The sequence below is a fragment of the Xenopus laevis genome, chromosome 1L (genome assembly GCF_017654675.1).
Source record: "Xenopus laevis strain J_2021 chromosome 1L, Xenopus_laevis_v10.1, whole genome shotgun sequence".
Classification (NCBI taxonomy): Eukaryota; Metazoa; Chordata; class Amphibia; order Anura; family Pipidae; genus Xenopus; species Xenopus laevis.
The window spans coordinates 173755177-173780102 of record NC_054371.1 but is presented as its reverse complement, the minus strand read 5'-3'; the positions used below and the strand labels follow the sequence as shown (position 1 = coordinate 173780102).

The 24926-nt window shown below is 37.7% G+C and overlaps 1 protein-coding gene across 1 annotated transcript in view; it reads left to right on the top strand.

The window, feature by feature from the left end:
• Nucleotides 1-23911, top strand: part of aacs.L (acetoacetyl-CoA synthetase L homeolog) — a 45804-nt gene extending 21893 nt beyond the window's left edge. The window contains exons 8-18 of the mRNA XM_018262501.2: nucleotides 810-960; nucleotides 3385-3465; nucleotides 4680-4804; nucleotides 8401-8465; nucleotides 9630-9752; nucleotides 11343-11456; nucleotides 14071-14196; nucleotides 15071-15140; nucleotides 17016-17074; nucleotides 19327-19529; nucleotides 21019-23911. Of these exons, the coding sequence (XP_018117990.1) occupies nucleotides 810-960; nucleotides 3385-3465; nucleotides 4680-4804; nucleotides 8401-8465; nucleotides 9630-9752; nucleotides 11343-11456; nucleotides 14071-14196; nucleotides 15071-15140; nucleotides 17016-17074; nucleotides 19327-19529; nucleotides 21019-21156 (1255 nt within the window). The 3' untranslated portion in view covers nucleotides 21157-23911. The remainder of the gene's footprint in view (nucleotides 1-809; nucleotides 961-3384; nucleotides 3466-4679; nucleotides 4805-8400; nucleotides 8466-9629; nucleotides 9753-11342; nucleotides 11457-14070; nucleotides 14197-15070; nucleotides 15141-17015; nucleotides 17075-19326; nucleotides 19530-21018) is intronic.
• Nucleotides 23912-24926: the final 1015 nt, after the last annotated feature.

Here is a 24926-nt window from a genome sequence, read left to right as displayed (position 1 = left end):
GTACAATACTTAGCAGCACCTTGTTCCACCAAACAGTTAACGGGTTTTGCAGCTGCTCCTAAGCTATGCTAATGCAGTGACATTTTTCATGTAAATTTCTGGGACATGCATTCACTTGAACGTCTTCAAGTGAAGATTTATCTTCCCATAATGAGCGAAAATTGAAATTTATATTCCAGCCGGCAGACTCCTTTTGCGCCTCCAGTTTAATTTATTTATTTAATACTGTGTTAGATTATTTCCCCTTCTTTTTTATTTTCTCCTGGCGCTCAGTGCTCGTCTCCCATTTATTACTAGCGGCCTTACAGATAAGAAATAAACTGATTCTATCAATGAGATAAAACGTGTGCACTCCAGCGCCTGGGAATGCCCCTTGTTATGTGATAGCTATCTGCACCAATACTAACAACCTTCCGTTATTTCAGTTCTTCAGAATCATATGGAAACCTTGTGGCCTGGCCCTTGTTTCACCAAAATCACTGACCTTCATTCACTAACACAGTAACTCATAGCTGCAAATCAGCAGTGATCTTTGCTGTAATAGCATGAAAGCAAATGTCTGGTTGGCTGTTCTAAAATATTGCCCCTATATGATGGTCATTGTTTATGGTTTTACAATTCAAAGTAATGTCTGGAAGCTTTGACATCTGTGTCGCTGAAGAGTGTGCACAACATTTCCATTGTGTACTCCATTATGACACTTTATGCATAATGACTTGTTGTTCCTCTCTAATAACAATTTAGTTCTAATAGTTGAATGTACTGTAGAAGGGAAGAACTGAGGTGGTTGTTTTTTTCACTTTACACAGCATGTTTTTGGATGAGTTCCTGGCAACTGGAAAAGTTGGAGACCAGTCGCCACAGCTGGAATTTGAACAGTTGCCCTTTAATCACCCGCTGTACATAATGTACTCCTCAGGGACTACAGGGGCACCTAAATGCATGGTGCATTCTGCAGGGGTGAGTATTTAAATGGGGAATAACTTTGTTGTCTTGACTACAAATATGCACATGTTGCTCTTGAATCTTCATTTGGATTCCCATGGAAAATGGCCCTGCTGCAGTTGCACCCACAGCCCCACTGGTAGTTCCACCATTGCCTCTACTTTAAGGGGGTCATTCCTTAGGGGGGAATCATAAAAACAGTAACAGAATGATGAAGAAGCTGATACTACAGGGCTGATTATTAGTCTGTTCTGATGCAGAATTAGTATTAATTATTAATACTAATTACTGAAATCTCAATTTTATACTGTGAATATTTTGTATATAGTTAGTTGGTTCTAAGCTCAGAAAACCAGCCCAGAGCATGTGCAGTAAATCAGCAGAAAAGACTATAGGGGGTACTACTGGGGGCATCTTCAGAAGCACAGATCTTCACTGCTAAAGAGTTGTGGTTGAGACCCTGGGCTGACAGAAAAGCACAAATATAAGGTGTAGAATATCTAAACTAATTATTTAGGGGACTTTAGTTCTCCTTTAATGGAAAAAAATAAACTTACAGGGCAAGAGGTTAAAGGGGCGATTCGCCTTTAAGTTAACTTTTAGTGTGTTATAAGCAAGTTTTCAATTGGTCATCATTATTTGTTATAGCTTTTAATTATTTGCTTTTTTTCTTCTGACTTTCCAGCTTTCAAATGGGAGTCACTGACCCCTATTAAAAAAAACAGAGGCTCTGTAAAGCTACAAATTTATTGTTATTGCTTTCTTAAATTACTCAGTTTTCTATTCAGGCCCTCTCCTATTCATATCCCAGTTTCTTATTCAAATCAGTGCCTGGTTGCGAGGGTAATTTGCTCCCTAGCAACCAGACTGCTGAAATTGCAAACCGGAGATTTGCAAAATAAAATGCTAAATAACTCAAAACCACAAATAATAAAAAATGAAAACCAATTAATATTGTCTCAGAATTTTGCTCCGCATATCATTCTGAAAGTTAACTCAAAGGTGAACAAGCCCTTTAATGATGTTGCACATGGGGGTGCCTACCAAAATATTACAGTTTATTCATGCTCTTGTATATTATAAAAGTATGAACAATGGCTATGTTAAATGCATGTTGTACACATTTAGATATGTTAATCAAGTCATTGTTGTATAGCAGTGTGTTATCATTGTGTTATCATTACAATAGTCTCTTAGCTACAGCAGCTACAAATGCTTTCATTGGATACGTCAGCAGAGCAGACGAGGTGTGATAGTAACCCGCTGGGCACGAGCCTGTCTGCTGAGTGCACTGTGATATCGCACTTAGAATTGCAACGTTTCTCACAGTCATACGCAACTTGCTCCTTAGATCTGGAATTAACTCTTCCAGAGCTAGGTGGTCTGTGCTGAACGGGTTTTTCAGGGCCCAGGGAGCATACTCATGAGAGGAATATCTAGGTTGGCAGCCATTGTCATTCCAGGTTGACTATCAATAAAGCCCATGGTCCTTATATAGGGATGCACCGTATCCAGGATTCAGTTTGGGATTCGGCCAGGATTCGGGCTTTTTCAGCAGGATTCAGATTCGGACGGAAAGTTGTGTGACTTTTTGTCACAAAACAAGGAAGGAAAAAATGTTTTCCACTTCCCACCCCTAATTTGCATATTAAATTAGGATTCGGTTCGTATTCGCAGTGTCGGACTGGCCCACCAGGATACCAGGAAAACTCCCGGTGGGCCCAGGTGTCAGTGGACCCTCATGCTGCTAAACATTTAGCCTATTTCATGGCCATTCCCTATTTCTATGAGAACAAAGAGTATAGTATGTAAAGAAAAGAGACTAGTAGAATAGAGGTTGAATGAGGAGAGGAAGAAAAATAGTATTAAGAGTGGGCCCCTGGTCTAAGGTTAATTGGTGGGCCCCGGGTCAAAGGTTTTTGGGTGGGCCCCAGGTGTCCCAGTCCGACACTGGGTATTCGGCGAATCTTTCGCAAAGGATTCGGGGTTCGGCCGAATCCAAAATAGTGGATTCGGTACATCCCTATTCTTATATTTGTTTACTTGAGAAAAACTAATATAAAAGCCATGCCATTTTCTATCTGATCATTTCTAGCGATGGGCGAATCTGATCCGTTTCCCAAAAATAAGTTTGCGTTTTTTTTTATGTGTGAGAAATTACTCAACAAATTTTTGACGCATGACAAATTTTGGACGTGTGACTGATTAGAGTCTATGGGCGTCAATTTTGCGGCAAAATTTACATTTTGCTCATCACTAATAATTTCATATAAGCACCCGACAATTGGCTATGCATTGTAATGCCATCTATTCTTATTGCTGATAAATGCAGCTTTTCAAACAGACATTGGCTCTATGTTGTTGCGTAACGAAAAATGGTAAACTTTTTGTTATTTTGAGTTTTTGTCATCTTTTTGAATAATATTTCTTTGTTTTCAGGGAACCCTCATCAAGCACTTAACGGAGCATATTTTACACGGCAATACCACCAGTAGCGATGTTATTATGTACTATACAACGGTAATTCCTTTGAAATATTGGTGTATCCTTCATTCAGCTGTAGTTTCAAAAATGTCTAGTACAACTAATACATATTCACCCCAAATCTTGCCCTAACTAACTATGGGCTTTTAGGTGTATCTAGCAGAGCAAATGCCCATTCTCCCCAATAGAATGAGCCACCCCTGTTACTGTTTGGGAACTACTACTCTGGGATATGACAAACAACTGCAGGCAATCAGCACTCTATTTGGCCTTCTTTGATTATAAAATAGTATTACAGGTATGGGTTCTGTTATCCGGAAACCTGTTATCCAGAAAGCGCCGAATTACGGAAAGGCCATCTCCCATAGACTCCATTTTATTCAAATAATAAATGATTGCCTTTTTCTCTGTAACAATAAAACAGTACCTTATACTTGATCCAAACCAAGATATAATTAATCTTTATTGAAAACAAAAGGAGCCTATTGTGTTTATTCAATGGTTACATTATTTTCTAGTAGACTTAAGGTAGGACGATCTAAATTTCAGAATGATCCGTTATTCGTAAACCCCAGGTCCCGAGCATTCTGGATAATAGGTCCCATACCTGTATTATTATTAGACCACTTTTTAAGGAAGATTAAAATAATTACGACTAGCTAATCTGTACTCCTTATAATTCTGCATTATAAAGTAGCTTGATCTAGTGACTAACCTGATGGCCATTATGGAGTAAACTGCAGACTGCTTTGGGGGTTGTAACCTTCCCTTGAAACAGCTAGGGGCAAATTTTAGATTATGTGAATAAAGAGTTTAAATCATTATTATTTTTGTAATAATTGTAATTTATTTACCTGCATTAGTCAGGTTAGAAACCTGCTGGAAGGAATGCAGCTGTAAAGCCAGGTGTGTAATATTTTGGGAATTCGGCAGTGTCGGACTGGCCCACTGGGATACCAGGAAAACTCCCGGTGGGCCCAGGTGTCAGTGGCCTCTTGCTTCTAACCATTTAGCCTATTTCATGGTCATTCCCTATTTCTTTATAGGAACAAAGAGGTTTAATAATGGAAGAAAAGAGCATAGTATGTAGAGAAAAGAGACAAGTAGAATAAAGTGGTTGAATGAGGAGTGGAGGTATAATAGTTTGGAAAGTGGGCCCTCAGCCTAAGTTTATCTGGTGGGCCCCTGGCATACCTGTCCGACACTGGAATTCGGTAATTGACATATTTCTCATTGATTATCTGCAACAGGCTGGGTGGATGATGTGGAACTGGCTGATCACTTCATTGGCAACTGGAGCATCCTTGGTGCTGTATGACGGGTCCCCACTTGTTCCAAGCCTGAATGTGCTATGGGATCTCGTGGACAGTTTAGGGTAAGTCATAGCTGCAGACATTTGTTTAGTAATTAATGCTCTCTTATTATTGAGCAATGTATGTCTCATTTAAGGGGTCTAAACCAAAGATTATCCATTAAAAAGATAAGAGAGCATCGGTAGGGTGATAGAGCAGAGAAATGTCAGGAGATGCCTCCCAGCAGAACTTGCCATAATGTCCAACCCCTGCCCAGAAAAAAAAACGCAGTAGATGCTCTTGTTACACTGTTTGCATCACATACTGTATTTACACAGACACAAATAAAGTTGCTGGTATTTTGTTTTTTTTTTTAATCCTGCCATTAACCACAGAATACCCACTGACAAGAAGTATGGTTCATTCTACTTCATTTCATAGATAAAGTTCTTGTCATGTTTCCCCAGAGTCAGCCTCCCCGCGGTTTCACAGAACTATTTGAATTTTCCATCTTCAGCTAAATATCATATGTCTTCTTTTTTTGTCTCCTGTCTGCCTTGAGAGAGAATCAGCATAAGTCACAGCAGAACTCTCTCCATGTCTGTGAGATAAATAGAGCCATCCCGGCTGTGTATTAGACAGCAGGCAAATGAAGCCTTTGAGATCTCCAGCTACATAGTCCACTCATGTTGATAAATCAGGAACCTTTTAATATTGATTACTGCAGATACAACTTTTGCAGTTGAAGCCATAGATTTGCTGGTAGTGACACATACAGCATCCAGGCAACATCCTCTCTCTCTGACTTCTTCCAGGTTGCCTATCTATTGGTAGGCGGTTTTGCATTACAGAGTATGTTTAGCCCCGAATACTGCCAGTTTACAATGGCTGTGTAACATTAAGGGCTATGGCACACACAGCATATTGATTGGAACAATAAAAACACTGCTACTCATACTTTTTAAAAGCACATATAATTAGCAGGTGCTGAATAACCCAGAGTGCTACACATTCAGGTGAATTGCGGTTAATCTAAATTACAAGTCTACCATAGCCCTAACCATCATAGATAAGGACATTGGGCTACAGATAACCAGTTAATTTGCAGTACAGCCCTTTTCTTTACCTATCATTAAAGATATCAACATGTTCCTTATTATAAACCTCACCTTAAAAGGAAAGATTTAATGAAAGTGATGTTTAAAAGACAATGAACACCAAAAAAAGGAAAAGGTCTTGTGTGTGTATATATATATATATATCCTATGGATCTATGTACCGAATAAAACACTTATTTTGATGAAAAATATTGGTGTGCGGATCCTTGTGAACAAATCTCTCACAGAGCACAGCTCGTCACATGGTCGATTTTGCCAGGGTGCAAAAAGCCCAATAAGTAGAGATATAGCAACGGATGAAGCTTGCACTCACAGGTCTTAAAATACATTTTCAAGTGTTTATTGGATCAAAAAACAATTAACGTTTCGTCTAGCGCTCTAGCCTTTCTCACTTTGAGAAAGGCTAGAGTGCTAGCTGAAACGTTAATTGTTTTTTGATCCAATAAACACGAACATTTCTTTTAAGACCTGTGAGTGCAAGCTTCATCCGTTGCTATATCTCTACTTATTGGGCTTTTTGCACCCTGGCAAAATCGACCATGTGACGAGCTGTGCTGGCTTGCAGAACCTTATATATATATATATATATATATATATATATATATATATATATATATATATATATATATATATATATACAGGGACGTACTGGCGGGCTGCTCTCTCAGAAGCGTGCACACTGTTTTCTTAGGGTCCTTCTTTTAATTATATGTATTATAATGTATATACACAGGGCTGCGCAATATGTTGGTGGTCTATAAATACATGTTAATAATAAAGGTATGGGATCCATTATCTGGAAACACGTTATCCAGAAAGCTCTACATTACAGGAAGGCCATCTCCCATAGATTCAATTTTAATCAAATAATTCACATTTTTAAAAATAATTTCCTTTCTCTCTGTAATAATAAAACAGTACCTTGTACTTGATCCAAACTAAGATATAATTAATCCTTATTGGAAGCAAAACCAGCCAATTGGGTTTATTTCATGTTTACATGATTTTCTAGTCGACTTAAGGTAGGAAGATCCAAATTACAGAAAAAATCTATTATCCAGAAAACTACCAGGTCCCGAGCCTTATAGATAACAGGTCCCAAACCTGTATATAAATGTAAAACGTGCTGTTATCTTGCTCTGGTAATATTTTCATGTTTGCTCCAGATCCCTAATATAGTTTATATATAAAACTGCTGTGTAACCATGGGGGGTAAAGTCATTTAAGTTGAAATTGTACTGTAAATCCAAGGTTGTAAATACACCACTATAAAACTTTTAAAATATGCCAATTTATCAAGAGCACAAAGGTGTATTTTCTTAGGTCCAGTGTGTGGAACAACAATTATAAAGAAATAGGAAGCATTTCATTCTCATCTACATCATATCCTCTATGCTAATATCCCACATACATTGCTTTATGATGTTAATTCACCAGTGTTATTACCCATTTCAACTTAATGAGAATAAAAATGCTGGCATAATTCAAGCCTTTAGTAATTGTACTAATAAGGCACAAAAGGCCAGGAATTGCTTCCTATTCATCTCAATGTTAATTGCATGGAACAGTTCACTGAAAAACACAGATTTCAAATTTTTTAAACTACAACTGCTTCACCTGCCAGGTCCAGGCAATTGATATAGAGATGAATGGTAAATGATTCCGTGCATTTTGTCTCCCCAGAAAAGCTAGTAACTAAAGTTTCTAGTGACAAAATGGCCATGTCACTGAGTGTGCCACTACCCTTATACAGGGGTAAAATGCCTTTCAGCTACACAATGAAAACCTTTCTCACATGAAAAACGGCCATTTGTTGCCAAAAACCAAACTTTAAATGTAAAAACAATATTTTCATAATATGGGGCAATGGTCCCTTCAGGGTACAATTTGCAAGTTTCAGACAGTTAATTCCTTCAGTTTAGTTAGATCCTATTTGTGCAACACGAAATGCATTTTTTGAATTCCTTCTGTTTCAGTGAGGTTCAACAACAAAGTGAGGGTGGCATTCACAGTTTTTTTCAAATAATAACAGTGGTGTAAAGTCTCTTCCCTGCTCCCCTTCAACTAGGGGCTACTTTATAGGTCATGTTATCATGACCTCCACCCTCATTTTCCCTCTAGTGAATGGATCTGAAATCATGGGTGTAGGCAAGAGGGAGGGTGCCCCCAACCAATTGCAAGGTCTGCTGATAGATAGTTACATCACTGAATAACAATAATGAAATGTTGAGTTAATGGTAAATAAATAATGTATTAATAATAATATATGTTTCAGTAAGTATTCCATGATAGTAGTGTTATAGTAATGGTTTATTGATGATATCAGTTATAATCTGTGCTTATTGAGGTCACATGACTCAAAAGAAAAAAAAAAGTTCTCATTGTTGACCTTGTCATGAAATGCCCTCTATGACATCTAATATGCTTACTGTATCTTAGAAAAGGGTGCTTAATTCTTAATATTTATTCCATTTTATAAACTTGCTTGTGTCTCAGAATCAGTGACTTCTCCAAGATTCTGATTTTGCTTTTACACTTTGGCATTTTCTTTGTATTTGCAGGATAACCATCCTAGGAACCGGTGCCAAGTGGCTCACTGTATTGGAAGACAAAGGCCTCAAGCCGTGTAAGGCACTGGTGTCATGCCTCAGTTAGTCTGAAAATGTTTTAGCTTGCCATTTCTTCTTGTCTGTGTGTTGTGCAAGTTTTGTACTAACTGTATTGAATGGTGTGGAGGATCCACATGTGGTTGTTTCATTGTAGTATGTGCGTGGGGGAATGTGACTGCAGCTCAGCAAAATATGAAGTGCTGAAAGGATAAAACAAACAGTAATGCAGAAAGGCTTGAGCATGAGATGATTTTATACTATGGGACAAGGTTAGAAGGTGTTAATGGATCAAGAAAACAATTGTTGCTATTCCAAGGAAAGGTTTCTCTCCATGGCTGCAGAGTGACAATGTAATTGCAATAAATTAAAAAGCATTAGATTTTTTATTTGGGAGTAAAGGTTTTCAAACTGGAACACATATTGGCTTCTGACTGCCACTGTGTTTGGAGCATGCAGCCCACTGACCTGCTTATACACTCAGATTAATGTGCTTCCTGAGCAGAATTTCATCAAATCCTGGTTAAGATGGTCAGACAGCCCTGTTGGCTAAAGACAACATGTCTACACAGTAAGTGATTTTATCTGTTGGCTGGGTGAGCAAATTATTGGATCAACCTCAGTGAAAGAAAAGTTTGGTTTTGAACTCAAATGAGTCAATCTTCACATGAATGACCAACTTTAGGGCATGTATAATATAAATGTGTCTGACCCTTTAAGTTGCGTTCTGGGAGTTGTACTTAGCATTTAGTATGCTATTGATGGATTTATTCTAAGTAACTTTTCAAGTAGTCTTTATTTTAATTTTGTATTGTTTTTGAATGATTAGCCTCCAATGTTTGGGTTGTCAATCCAAACCTTTTGGTGTGGTTTGGCCAACTGCATGGATGGCTAAACTGTTTGACGTTTGTGAATTGTTGCTTTCACTGACAGCAGGCTGACAGCATACATCTGACAATATGATCAGGCTGGTAGAAGACAGCAGAGCTCTGTAGATTAGATTTGGATGTGATATTAGTGGGAGGTATTTGCTTAACATACAGTAGCTCAGGTGTTCCAAAATACCAGCACATGAAATGGGAAATTGAAAAAAGACAGTAAAGCATTCTCCCTGCATAATAACAACTGTGTGTGCGTGTGGCATAAAGCAAATGTTTAGAGATCTCTCCCTTCTCTGTCTCAAGGTAATACACACAGTTTGCAGACTCTTCATACAATACTGTCAACAGGATCACCTCTAAAACCCCAGAGCTATGATTATGTGTATCAGCATATAAAGAGCAATGTCCTGCTGGGATCCATCTCTGGTGAGTTTGTTTGGCCACTGTTCTAACCCTTACAAAATCACTCAGTAGCTGTGTGCCACCCAGTCTTTTCCAACAATTGAATGGTGTTAGCTTCATGGAGTCGCCCAACACTGACTGGGAAGTCATGATTTGGAAATGACTGCTATTACATAACATAAAGCTAATGTCAGACAAGGATGTTTAATAAACGGGTGAAGAAACTCCTGAAACAGCCTGTGCTGCTCTCCACAGAGTATGATGAAAGGGATGTTAGCTCTGGTGCAGTTGTTTTTTTTTGCACACAAGTGTTTTTTGGCTGCATACGGATTAATTTAGTATAATAGTAAAATAGTTTCTACATTGCACATGTGCAGTTGCCAGGAATAATCATGATATCGCTTTAATTTTTTAAAAGATTATTTAAAATGAATTCCTGATTGGTTTCTGTTGGCCACTATGCTTGTGAATATAGCATTTATATTTCTAAATAAGCCCCCCGAGTGTCTGTCTAGAACCATTGCCCTAAAGCAACATTGTTTGCCAAAAAGTAAATAGAACAAGCATAAAAAGTGACAATAATGTTTCTTGCATTGAAGTACAGTATTAATGTACACAATATTATGCTTTGTTCCTGCGTATATTAACAACATTTTTATTGCTTAAGCTGGCCATACACTAAAAGATCCGCTCATTTGGCACGGTCACCAAAATAGTTGATCTTTCCCTGTTATACATACCAAAAGTTGGGAGATATTAGGCTAATCTGATCATTCGGATTGTCAAATAATAGGATTACAATAACAGGCATAACAGCCGATGGGAGAAGTACTGCATCAACTAGCTGATGTGGTCCTCGATCAGGCGGGAAAATCAAACCTGCGCGCTGGAGATGTCTGTCTGGGAAGCCTGTCGGAGGGCCCCATACACTGGCAGATTAGCTGCCAAATCGGGCTAAAGGAACCAAATATGCAGCTTAAATCTACCTATGTATGGCCACCTTTAGAGTGAGAAAATTCTAAAATAAACGTATTCAGATAAATAAAATTGTTGAATTAAACTGTTTAAAACTGATCTTACTGCAAAAATGGCAAAACCAGAAACAAATACTGTTTCCAATTTCTGCACTGCAATAAAAGAACCCAGAGTGTCTTGCCTACATACAGTATCTCTAATATCTCTTTTGGGACTGATTGATCTAAACCGATTCTGTTTAATGAATATGTGCATCAAGTGTTTTTTTGCACAATAAAAGTAGGGCGTGATATACCCAGAGTATGATGAGGCTGCAGCTGACCGCTGATGTAAAATTCTCTATTCTGATAATATGATTGTAATGGCTAAACTCTGTTTTGTGTGTATCTTTCCATGTGTCTCTAACATAAAGAGGCAAATTTATGAACATTTGTTGCAATTGGTAAATGCATGGTGCAATTTTCACCAATCAAAAGACCATTATAATCAATCAGAAAGGAGAAATCTGGTTTCTTTAAATATTTGCCCTGGTCAGTATAACAGCTCTATTGGAAAAATCAGTTCCATTGCCTCACAGGAACTTTTCTTATTTTATAATAGCTGAATTATTAAAGACACATTATGCCTTCCCTCTTCTAGGTGGCACCGACATCATTTCCTGTTTCATGGGTCAGAATGTCTCTGTTCCAGTGTACAAGGGAGAAATACAGGCCAGACACCTTGCCATGGCTATTGAAGCCTGGAGTGAAGAAGGTAATTGGGATAAATATGGAAGTCAAATGGATAATTTTAGAAAAATTAACAATTATAAACTTTGTGTATTGGTTACATAATGAATGTATTGTGTGAAGAATATCACATTTTCTGTAGGTCTAAGTCTTGGGTTCCTACTGGGCCTTTTCAGGACATTAAAAAAAAATATATATATTTGATCTCCTGCACTGATGCCAGAAAAAGATACAAAGTTTCAAATACTTAATTAAACAAAAATATTTTTGGCAGAGAACCCAGAATACTCAGTGCCTGCTGCACTTAGATACATATTTAACAATTTATGATAAGCAAAGATACAATTGTAACTATTTAAGATAAGCAGGTCTCTTGGGAGAACAGAGACTTACAGCTTAAAGGTCAATTCAGCTTTATTAGCAAAACTGTAAAAACACATAAAACATGGCCATAAACTCCCCAGAAATGTGTTTAAACTTTCAATTACATGCTAAATTTGGTAAAATGGACATGGTATATAAGTGGTATGTCCACAAAATGGGCTTGGTCAAAAATGTTCAGTGCGTTACATGCAGCAAAAATGTTTGTCCCTCTTTCTGATTTTCAAATGTTGGGAGGTATGGGGTTGGATTTGTGTCACATATATAAATGTGTTTCTTTAAAGGCTAGGGGAACAAATGCCAAAATACAAAATAAACAGTTGCAAATATTTAATGTCACATGTTAAGAGGCACAGTGGGAAGGAGGTTCTTGTGTGTAGAGCTTACATTTCAAGAGGATGGATACAAAAAGGAAGGCAATAGTTGCTGCCATTTAGAGTAGTTGAGACATTTGGAACAAAGGGATTCAGGACATTTAAATTAGAGATATTACATTAGAGATATTAAACATTTAAGATAATGCAGCACTGTGTGATTACATAGATAATTATCTTGCCTCTTGATCTTTAGAAGTTGGAGTTTTAGAAGGGGAAACTAATTTGTAGCTTACTCAGTAGAAGGGTTAATATTAGTTTCACCATGCAATTCACTTCATTTGAAGGTGTAACAAGAATTGCTATGAATACTCTTAATTAAATAGGTCACACTTAACTATCTCGTTCAGTACCTGCAAACTGTGAATTAGATATTCAGACGCCATGTAATTTGCATAGCAAACAAACACATTGGAATTAAAAAAAAAAAAAGTGGACTTGCGTACTCACTGTTTAGAGAACAGGAGATTAATTTACTCTGCCAGATATTTTATTTAAAAGTGTCTGTTCTGCTCTGTGTTTAAACCACTAAAAGAAAGAGAGGTGAGAAGTGTGGGCATCTATATTGCTGTGGCATCATAAACTATTAAGTTCTGGTTTAAACTTTCTCTGTAATGCAGGCTCAAGCTCAAGTGGCTGACATCAATATATATATATATATATATATATATATATATATATATATATATATATATATATATATATATATATATATATATATATATATATATATATATATATATATAATATATCTTTAGTTCCTTAGCATAATATTAGGAGAGAAAGGTGCAGATGTTTCATTCCATTGTTTGTCCTAGAGAATCTCCAGTCTACACCGTCACATTCGCCCCCATGGTGTTTGATATTTTTTAGACATAACGCATCTTTCACATGAACTACTTGATCCATTTGAGAGATACAAGTTTTTTTCCCGCTGGAAACTCGATCAATTTAAGTTTTCGGGTTGTTAACCCTGAACTCGCTGATTTCAATTTTTCAATTCAAGTTTTTTTTTAAATTACAAACCATTTGAGTTAAGATTCGAGGTATAGAATCTTATAATCTTGTGTAATCCTTGTGCCTAAAATATTGGTTGTATGGTGGGTGGGTCCAAGTAAATACTTTGTGCGCAGGCAACAGATTTTTGTACTTGACAGTTGTATGTGTGCAAGTGCACAGGTTGGATCAGTGGTTTCCAAAGTGTAGGATTGGCTCCCTTGGTCCTTTGGGTGCCCAACCTGTAGACCAGTTAGAGATTTGGGGTGAACCCTTATTTTCCAATTCAGATGTTTAAGCAAAGCTCAGTGACTGATACAAGAACATGTTCTTATATCTGTAACTTTAATATAGGTTAAGGGAAGGTTATGAACAAATGTCAAACCTAAGAAACTGGGGATGCTATACCCAAAATGTAAAAAAACCTAAAACGTTGGTTTAGAGGGCAGAGAACATTAGTGGCCTATATATAAGCATATCATACATATGGTCTACAGAAAGCCAGCAGGTGGAGCTGTGTAATTACCTATTAAACACAACATTTACTTTCCTCTCTTCCAAATGTATATTTCTATATGGTTGGTAAACACTACAACAGAATAATTTGATTTGAAAATAAATGCAGATCTTGCACTAGTCAGATTGTCAGAAAGTGTGCCTAAACGTGACCTCGTGGCTTCCTCACCTTCATGCGAGAGGGGGTTTCTGTGAATGTCAGTACAGCAATATACTCTTATGCCTAAGCCTTCAGTGAATTTCACCTTTATGGATAGATTTATTCCTTATTTATAACCCCTGTATATTTTTACTCACTGATTGTGTTATTATCATGTCATTATGCAGATGCATGCAATGTGCTGCCGCTAATATTCTTTCTATCTTCCCCAGGAGAAGCTGTGTTGGGGGAAAGTGGGGAGCTGGTGTGTTTAAAACCATTACCATCTCAGCCCACACATTTCTGGAATGATGAAAATGGCAGCAAATACCAGAAAGCCTATTTTTCAAAATTTCCAGGTACTCATTTGGGACAACGCAATGTTTATTGAAGCATTTGATGCTGGTGTTGCGAGCATTACATTGTACTGCAGCGTTAAACCCTTCCTAGAAACCTAAAGCCTTAAATAACTTTTAGCCAAAGGGAAGTTTTTAGAGGTAGTTTATTCTTTTACTAGTACACTATCTCCACTGGGATCCTAGTGTGTGCCTCAACTTATGCACTGGTGTTCGTAGCATTCATTTGCTTGCTATAGCACTTGCTATAGCACCACAGCCACAGAGATCCCCCATGGTGCATGCATGTGCAGTAGCCTGTTGTTTTTAATCATTGGATATGTCTTGTGTGTCTACCAAGGTTGGATTTCAAATTTGAGGGGGCAATAATTGCCTTGTTAAGAGCTGGTGTGCAAGCAGGAAGCTTACATCAACTCCATGCAATCATTGTAGGGACCAACAAATGTACCCTACATGCTATTACCCAATTAGCTTGCAATACAAGTGCAAACTACATACTGGCTTGTTTTGTTGTCCCACAAAGCATTCCTTTGCCCAGCATTCCATTAGGTGTAGGCTGCAACCTCATGTTCCTTACAAGACCAATGTTTCACTGGTTGCAGTATAAAGGGCTCCCAGTAATCGCTAATGGTATCTAGTTACAGTGACCCATTCAGTGGAATGTGCTCTATGAAGAGAATAGAAACCTGGCCACAGTTGTGGACAATTTTTAGTTAGTTGTCCTTAAATTACTGAGGGGGAACAAATGCACGCTGTGCCAAAAATATAAATAAGCCCCACTACTGATACTGCAGTGGCATGAGTTATTATTTATGTTACTGATATCAAGATTGAAATGTGACAATTTTCTGAAAAATCCTGCTACTTCCATTTTTAGGAGTTTGGGCCCATGGAGACTACTGCAAAATAAACCCAAATACTGGAGGGATTGTCATGTTGGGACGAAGGTAAGTGTGTGGCACACCATTCATTTTCACAACCTTAGCGGAAATATTACCCGTGAAGTAGATACCGTTATAGATATACAATATGGCTCTACCAAGGCTTGTATTGTCTTTGGCATTGTAACACATTTTAGTTTTTGTTTAAGGTAATGTTTTTTTATTTTCCAAACAAACAATAAAGAACAACAATTAAGGGAAAAAGAAAGAAAAAATTCAATGCAACTGAAGAAAGAGAATTGAAAGTTTCTGGATCACATGTGCAGTTGGACAGATTATATAGCTCTGTTTTGAATCCTTTACAACTGATAGAATACCAGATCACCTGATAGTAGTATAACAGTAGGGTGCTCCATATTAACAGCATCATTGTTCTATATTTAGGGTAAGGTCACACTGGGAGATTCGGGGACATTTAGTCGCGACTAATCTCCCCAAACCGCTTCCCCCTGTCTTCCACCTGCTAGAAACAACTGCGGCATGGCACTCGCCTCACTTGCCTCACAAGGAAACTTCAGACGACTTTGGAAAACGAAGCGCCGTGAGTGCCATGCCGCAGGAGTTTTTACATTCTAGCAGGTGGAAGACATTGGGAAGCAGTTCAGGGAGATTAGTTGCGACTAAATCTCCCCCCGAATCTCCCAGTGTGACCTTACCCTAAATATAGAACAATGATGCTATTAATATGGAGCACCCTACTGTTATACTACTATCAGGTGATCTGGTATTCTATCAGTTGTGAGGGATTCAAAGAATCTAAAAAAGAGGCGATTAGTCGACAGGCGACTAAATCTCCCCGAATGTCCCAGTGTGACTTTACCCTTAGGTAGTAAAGCAGCTGTTCACAAGGTTGTTCCCCTATATGGTTAGCTAGACTGTCAAGGTTACACCAGGGTCCTCAGTCCTTATCAAGTCCTTATTTGGAGTGAGATCCTCTATTTTCATATGTTTATACAATGGGATCACTTTGTTGACCAGTTGCTTCCAGGCCTTCAGTGTAGGAGGTGTGGTGCCCTTCCAATACATAGCTAAAGTTTTCTTGGCATAGAAAAGTAGTAGTATAAATAGTAGTCTGGAGTATTTCAGCGTGATTAGGCCATCCAGAACGCCCAGGAGGCATGCTGATGGAGCAATCACTTTGGGAAAGGCCAGGTTGTTTGCCAGAAATTCTATTACTTGGACCAAAATCTGTAAGATTGGGGACAGGACCAAATCATGTGAAAAAATCAGCTGAGGCTTTACCACATCTAGGGCAGGAGTCAGTAGGCATCTGATGCAGTTTCATAGGTGTCACGTACACCTATGGAAGATTGTAATATGAATAGGAGAAGGCCAATAAAAATAATATAGTTGCCTCACAACGAAATAGTTTATGGGCCAAGGTTAGCGATACACATTTGAAAGCTTGAAAGAGTAAGAAGAAGAAGGTAAATAAAGAAAAAATATAAAGACCAATTAAATATTTGCAAAGAATTTGCCATTCGCTAACATACTAAAAGTTGAAAATGAACCACCCCTTTAAAATAAATGTTCTTACCACTGGAATCTATTGGCTAATTAAAATCACCTAAAAGTCCTAAAGGAATCAGTAGATATGCCATATGTTTTAAGAAACTGTAAAATGAATGTTTAAAAATAAGGATATATTTATTCACTGGGAAAAACTGCCTTAATGCAGTAACCAATAGCAAATTAGGTTTGATCTGTTGCAGGTAGAATTCTGAAAGCAAATATCTGAATGGTTGCTATCAGTTACTGCACAAAGGATTAGTAAATAAACCCCAGATTCTCCACAGGCTGAATGGTAATATAGACTGGCACACAGGGAGACTGGCGTTCTTTAGTACCACTTGCTAATTTTATCATATATTTATTTTGTAGTGATGGAACTCTGAATCCAAATGGGGTGCGATTCGGAAGCTCAGAAATCTACAACATAGGTAAAAGGTTTTTCAGATTTGTCACATCCCTTGTTAATTCTGCATGAGACTGTCTTTTCTGCAGAATGTGCATTGGAACTAAATGGGTTAATTTCATACACGTAATAAATGAGGTTCTAAGTAAAATCCTGGCAGAATTTTAAGTGGGAGAAATGACAAATGCTTAGTCTGGGTTTGTACTGCACAACTTCACTTTTGGGACTTGCTAATTAAACACATTTTCAGCTTTCAGCTGCTGACTGGATACAGAAGCAAAGATATTATTATTTCTGCTCAGTAGATACGCTGGGTTTTAAAAAAAATTCACTTGACGCAAAACTACACCGGTGCATAAACAGAAGCAGATTCAAGCTTTTGTCCAGTGCCACAGTTTCTTTTGAATTGCTTGTGCCATCTTTAAACGGCAGCGTATTGCAGCAATGTGTGATAGTTACTATTTTGTTTGCACTCAATACTCATGTAATATAATGGTGTATTTTCAGCTCAGTGCTCTGTTTTGTTTGGCATTTAACTCGCACAAGAAATGCATGACCGATGCAATTCATTTCAATGCGAATGCATTATTGGGGTGGTTATGCTACTGGGGAATTTATAAAAACACTGTGTGTAGCATTAGCTATACTCTTCCATATTAGCCTTACTCTTCCATATTAGCCTTAGTCTTCCCTATCAGATCTTAAAGGAGAAGGAAAGGCTTCATGCACTTGTGGGTGCCACATATTAGGCACCCCCAAGTGATTGTATTGACTTACCTGAAACTCAGGGCCGGTGCTCCTATCAGCAGAAAACTGCACCGCCCCGGGGGTTATACCAGTGAGCACTACAGAGCGATCCTCTTCCGTCCTCCTCTTTCCTTCTCGCAAAAAAACAAACTTTAATTAAAAAATCGGCTATCTAATTCTACTGCGCATGCATTTGCCCGGGAAATTTGAAGAAAGAAGAAGCCGAAAGAGGATCTCTCCGTGTTGCTCACTGGTATAACCCCGGGCCGGTGCAGTTTTCTGCTGATAGGAGCGTCGGACCCCGGTTTCAGGTTAGTCAATCCATCACTTGGGGGTGCCTAACATTTGGCAAACCCAAGTGCACAAAGCCTTTCCTTCTCCTTTAATGGCTGCCTATTACTAGGTTATTATAGTAGATTCAGATCACACACTTTTCCTGCAAATGTCACTTAAAGGACACTGGTCACCATTTTTGTACCCCACCAGATGTGCAGGCTAATAGAGCCTGCACTCTGGTTTGGGGATACAATTGTTTGTTTTTTACAAAATTGTCCCGCTAGTGTTAGGCAGGTGCAGGTGACATCATTTGATTCTAATACATCATTGTATGAGACTTGCTTATTATGAGCATGTGCGCTATGCTCATAATAACATGCTGGTGTGAGGCTTTTGAAAAAAGACTATTGTATCCCCCTTCCGGAGTGCAGCTCTATTAGCGCGCATTTCTAGCGGGGCTAAAAAAAAGAGGATGATCAGTGCCTTTTAACCAGAACTAAGACTGCCTTGCAGAGTTAAAAACCCAAGAGAAACTGCAGACTGAAAAAACCCAAGAAAAAAAAACAATGCAGGACGACTGGGATGAAACCAAGAAAAAGTTTGCAGGCTTCCAGCTGGGGGTTTACTACAGCTCCCACAACCCTTCAACAATCTGTTCTCGCTAAGGAGATTTTAGGGGGGTTATTTATCAAAGGTCAAATGTTTAGAGTTTTTTTATACCTTGAATGTACTCGAATGAACTCACAACTCGAAAACTCATATGGAAAAAATTTGATTCTGCAAGTTCGAATTGCGAAAAGTTGGTCCAATTATCCATGGGAAAAGACTTGAATCGCTTCTTTTCAGGCAAAACTCTCTAAAACAATGCAAACATCATGAAAGCTATTAAAATCTTTAAATGGATCAAGGGACCTCTCTGCTCCTACATGACCTTGACAAGATTTAGATGTGTATTTTTGGAATCAAGCTATCTCCAGGATCTGGGATTATAAATCTCAAAAAATTTGATTTTTTTTTTACTCAAATGTGAATTTTGCCCTAAAAACTCAAATTTTCGTTAAAAACACAACTTGAACATTAATAAATAACCCCCTAGGTATTAAAGTGATAGAACATATGAAAGTTGCTGGTTACATACGTATAGCAAAATGATAACTGTTCTTACTCATGACCTCTTGATCAGTTAGCAGGGTGCTGGCTATAGACCACAGCATATTTTTGGGGCATATTATAACATTCTTATCCCTATTGCAGTTGAAGCCTTTGTGGAAGTATCAGACAGCCTGTGTGTCCCACAGTACAACAAAGATGGCGAGGAGAGGGTCATTCTATTCTTGAAAATGGCCGACAGCTTTGAGTTCAGCAAAGACCTGCTGAAAAGGATAAAGGATGCCATCCGTGTTGCCCTTTCTGCCAGGCACGTTCCAGCCTTGATTTTAGAAACACAAGACATTCCGGTAAGTATTGAACATGAACATGCTGAATTCTTTCTTTCAGGCTCTAAAAGAATATGAATATGGGGCAATCTGTACTGTGTGCAGCTGTAGTCTACATTAGCTGAAAGACCAACGGTTGGAGATCCCTGTGTTAGAGCGAGTAAATGTGCACCATTGATTTTATTATAGCTGACACAGTGAATTATGATAGTCATGGCCAGTATTTCAGGTGTCTGATCTGTGCCTGTGTCGCACACAGGACATTGCATCAATGGTGGAAGTATGACATTCCATTAACTATCTAGGTCAGGGATCCCCAACCTTTTGAACCCGTGAGCAACATTCAGAAATAAAAGGAGTTGGGGAGCAACACAAGCATGAAAAAGTCCCTTGGGGTGCCAAATAATGGATGTGATGGGCTATTTGGTAGCCCCTATGTGGAGTGGCAGTGTACAAGAGGCTCTACTTGTCACTATACTTAGTTTTTATGCAATTAAAACTTGCTTTCAAGCTTGGAATTCAAAAATAATCATGTTCTTTGAGGACCCTGAGAGCAACATCCAAGGGGTTGGAGAGCAACATGTTGCTCACGAGCTACTGGTTGGGGATCACTGATCTAGGTAAAGGCTTGACAGACATAAATTACAGTAAACTATATATATATATATATATATATATATTTTTTTTTTTTTTTTAATATCCTCCACTAACGTCCCACACTACATACTTTCGTAAAATGTGAAAGTGTTAATGCCTTTAGAAGTAAATCACAAAGGACTGCAGCAAAATGTTTTAGAAGTTTGGCAAAAAGAAAATTCACGACCATGAAAGATTATGGAGCTGCCAAGTGTCATCATGATCAGTCTTTTTGCCCATAAGTCATAAGCAGCCGAAAAACAGGATTTTGCATAATTCTGCCTCGCTAGATTTAATGTAAAGAAGTAAGAGTTTGGTAGACAAGTGCACAGGCTGATATTCATTGGAAAGGCAGCTTTAATGTGCCTGTTGGATGGCAAATGTCTTTATTTCTGCTTCTTTCATAACTTCCTATTTCACTTTATTGGCTTAGCAAGTCCCAGGTGATTACTCCCACCCCGGCCCACATTCATACACTGATCTTCATTCTGTCTTCTCCATTTCTCTCCTGACAACTAATTTTGTTTCTGTCTTTAATATGTAACTTTACTTTTAGATTGAATTTTAAAAAGAGGGGATATTGGTGCGTTTGGTGTCTTCAATATATTTTAAATATGCCTTGCAGTCCGTTTGGGTGTTCTGCCGTTCCCGCAGGATTAAATAAATCACTGTAAATATGATTCCGTGCTAGGAAATGATAACCAATCATAGCTGAATATTTCACAAATGATTCTCTTTAGTGCACACTCTGTACAAAATCAAGGCTCCCACAAGCTGCTGCTGGTATACCAGATGTGAAATATATTTTTCCTAGATATTGATATTGAATGTGGCATGCCTTGTCTAAACTTCTTACGTTTCCTTTGCTTTTTAGTACACCATCAGCGGGAAGAAAGTTGAAGTTGCTGTAAAACAGGTCATTGCAGGAAAAGAAGTTCTGCACCAGGGGGCCTTCTCTAACCCCCAGTCTTTGGATCTTTACCGTAATATTCCTGAGCTGCTGAATTTCTAAGCACTTTACATATAAACTCTTCGTCCTTGTATGTACATATACACAGTATGTACCAGTATAGGTAAAAAAGAAGTTACTGGGTTATTTTAAACCAGACCTTACTGCTTATTTTATTGAACCCGAAAGCTGCATTTTTATCCGTGCCCGTGTCACGTTCCAGAACATTTCAGGTGAAGAAGTGAAAATGGAAACCGCCACAACCTTGGGATATTGTTGGGTTTATTTAAAAAAATAAGTATTTAACAACTATGTAATGCAAACATAGAATTTGTTTCAGCATTTATAAGCTGTAAGATATTAGGGTATTCACAACATAAATTGCAAGTTTACACTTTGTCACAGGGAAGGTATGCCCTATTTACAAGTACGGTTCACATTCTATAAAAAAAACACATATGGTTTGTGGCTTCTTAGCTTTATTTACTGTAATGTTTATGTGTGTGGGAGCAGCCATACTGATTTATTTGAAGTAACACTGGCTCGAGGAATGTTTATTAAGCTATCTCAATAAATAGAAATAGCTGGAAAATGACAGCCCAGCTCTTTTTTATTCATTATATACAGCAGATACAGCCAAACTGGAAAGTGAAAAAGCAGCTGCACAAATCATTGTTTAGAGACGCTTTAAGCACATTCTGATATATGGGGCCAGTGGATTGTTCTGATTTTTGTTTCATGAAATTACATTTTTGTTTTAGTGTCATAACTTTTCTTTTCCGTTGTTTGCATGTATTTTATTTCAATGAAATATTTCTCCAACCTGCCGCACACCCCTGCTGGTAAACTACATCTTCAAGCATTTCCCTGATAGTTACGTCTCAGAAGCGGCAAGGGGTTGTAATTACCCATTAACTAAAGAGGCACAATTTGGAGATTCATCTATATTGTTCTTAACTTATCTCAATCGTGTGTGGCTATTGATAATTTTTAATGTTATGTTTACCAGGTTAATCTGGTACCTGCTGCTTCAGTAACTAACTGTACAGAGCCTTGCTCTATAAAGTGATCTGCATTATCATTATGGCACAGAAAATCTCTCTGCATGACTATTGTAAGGAAAGGCTTTCATGGAGACAGTGTTAATAAAACATAAGTGTCTTACTTAGATCAAAATCGGGGCAGCTTTCTTGCTGAGAAGGCTTGAGTAACGCTTCTCATTTTTTTCATTCTTGATTATTTCTTGCTTCAACTTTTTTTTAATCCAACGAATCTAAAGAAAATTCTCATTGAGTTGTGTGTGGTTTCCAATAGCTTTCTATGGAATGGATGTGCTCACCCAACCCATGTTTTCATAAAATAATTAGCGTACCCATTAAATAGACTGTATCTTGTTCCCTCTGAGCTCCCACGATGTTTAGGCTAATGAAACAAGAGAAATGTGAAATATCAGGTTAATTGGTTAAGATCTAATGTCTCAACCTGTGATAAATCGGTCCCGTAGGTTTGTGTTCTTCAAAATAAAAAAGATATAGGTAGTCTGCTAATAACAGTCATCCAGGCCCAAATGGCATGGGGCAAGGGTGGAGCTCTGGTTTCGGGGAGATGGCAGGACAGAATGGGTTTGCAGGCCTTAATCTGCCCCTGTGTAACGTGTCATAATGATATACTTTTTCACAATACCCCGAAAAATAATTTGTTTGGCTCCACTCAATCCAGTTAGTGCAATGGGTGATTATTTTTAGGTCCCCTGACAATAGTTTTCTTATATTGTAAGGCTCACAGAGTTTTAAAATACAACTAGAGTGGTGTTAAAATAAATATTTGGCACACAAAGTGAGTTTCCAGATAATAGGACAGTCACCAGTATAACAATGCAATTTGCTTCTTCTTTTTTCATGATAAAGCATAGACAGGGGCCGGACAGATGGCAAAGGCTGAATTTATTGATGCAGAAATGTCAGGCCCCTGCCTAGACAGAACAGCAAAGGACTTTTTTTGCTATTGTAAAAGCTGAAGAGCATGTTGTTATATATTTAGTGTATATTCCTTTAATGCACCATACCTGCTTTTTAAAGGCCAAGCCCAAGTAAAACAGTGTCAAGACAAAAAAATAGAAAATGACCACTGAGGTTGTAATTTTAGGATTTTAACTGTTGCATTTATTTTTCTATTTCAAGGAACACAACCTTGCAGATTAGGCTGCCCTGTATGTTCCTCTCATGCTGTGTCCCAACTTCATACTGAACACCTTAAAACAAAATGGAAGAACTGGACACGGCAGAGTTAAAATGCAAATTTGTGTAATTTAATGCTGTAAATAGGTCTCCCATTTTGTTTTATATTTACGACCATGACAGCAAACTGTGTGGACATCAGGATGCAGGGTTGAAAAGGGGGACTTATTTATGAACGGTTCATATTTTAGTTTTAGTTTTCCCTTAATGCTGCCAAAATGCTGCTGAGGTCAGGTTACAATATTAGCATAACTATCCAATCAATGCAATTTTTTTTAGTGTTTCTTCTATTTTATTTTAATGAATCTGTTTTTACGCATCATGTTGCCTTGTATTGATTCAATGGAAAATCTTCTATCCTTAAATGACACCCAAAATAATTTATTTTCTGTGTATGTTGCAAAATCTATGTTCCTGTTAATTATATTGTAATATATAGAGGCTGTTGTGTGGATAAAATCAATATAAATGTGGTTGTCTGATGCAACCAAATGAACACATGCATATATTTGTTATTGGCCTTTTTTTTTTTTACAAGCAGTTCTCTTCTTTCCAAACAATTAAAGAAAAAACGTATACAACTCCTTTGTTGCTGGTATGTTGTGCTTGTAAAAATAACAACGGTTGCTTTACATTTCTTTACATATTTTGTGTTTTTACAATATCCTTATTTTAAATAAAAGGGAGTGTAGAAGTTTGACATATATTTGACATATATTACTCTGGGGACCCAGATCCAACAGAAGATCCTACAGAAGTCAAGACATTTTTGGGGTGTTTTTACAATGTGCTGTTGTTTTAAAGAGGTTGCCCACCTTTATATTAACTTTTAATATAATGTAGAGAGTGATATTCTCGCTGGTTTTAATTTTTTAGTTGTGGTTTTTGAGTTATTTAGCTTTTTATTCAACAGCTCTGCAGGTTGCCATTTCAGTAGTCTGTTTGCTGGGGTCCACATTATCCTAGCAACCTTGCATTGATTTGAATAAGAAACTGGAATATGAATAGAAGAGGGCACGACGAGAAAGAAGAGTAATAAAAAGTAGCAATAACTACATTTGTAGTTTAACAGAGCATTTGTTTTTACATGGGATCAGTGACCCCCATTTGAAAGCTGGAAAGAAAAAGACAAATAATTCAAAAACTATAAAAAAAAGAAAAGATGAAGGCTTAGAAGTAGCCATTCTATGACAAAGTTAACTTAAAGGTAAAACACACACTTAATAGATGCAATTCCAGGCTTGGGCTGGACAAGATTTTACTGGTAGAGGCTTGCACACTCAAAATAAATTATATACAAACTCAGGTGGTATTGTTAAAAAATCTCTTTATAGAGAATTCATTAATTGGGTTGTTCACCTTTCAAACACTTTTTCAGTTGAGTTGTTTTCAGATTGTTCTCCATAAATAAAGACTTTTTTTCAATTACTTGCCATTTTTTTTTATTTTTTACCATTTTTCCAAAATCCAAAGTTTAGAGTTAAAAGTTCCTGGTGTCTCTGGTATTTCAGTCTGGCAGCTCAGTAATTCAGATGCAGACTCTAAACTGTTACAACTTTGCAACATTTAGTTGATACATTTCTCAGCAGCATCTCT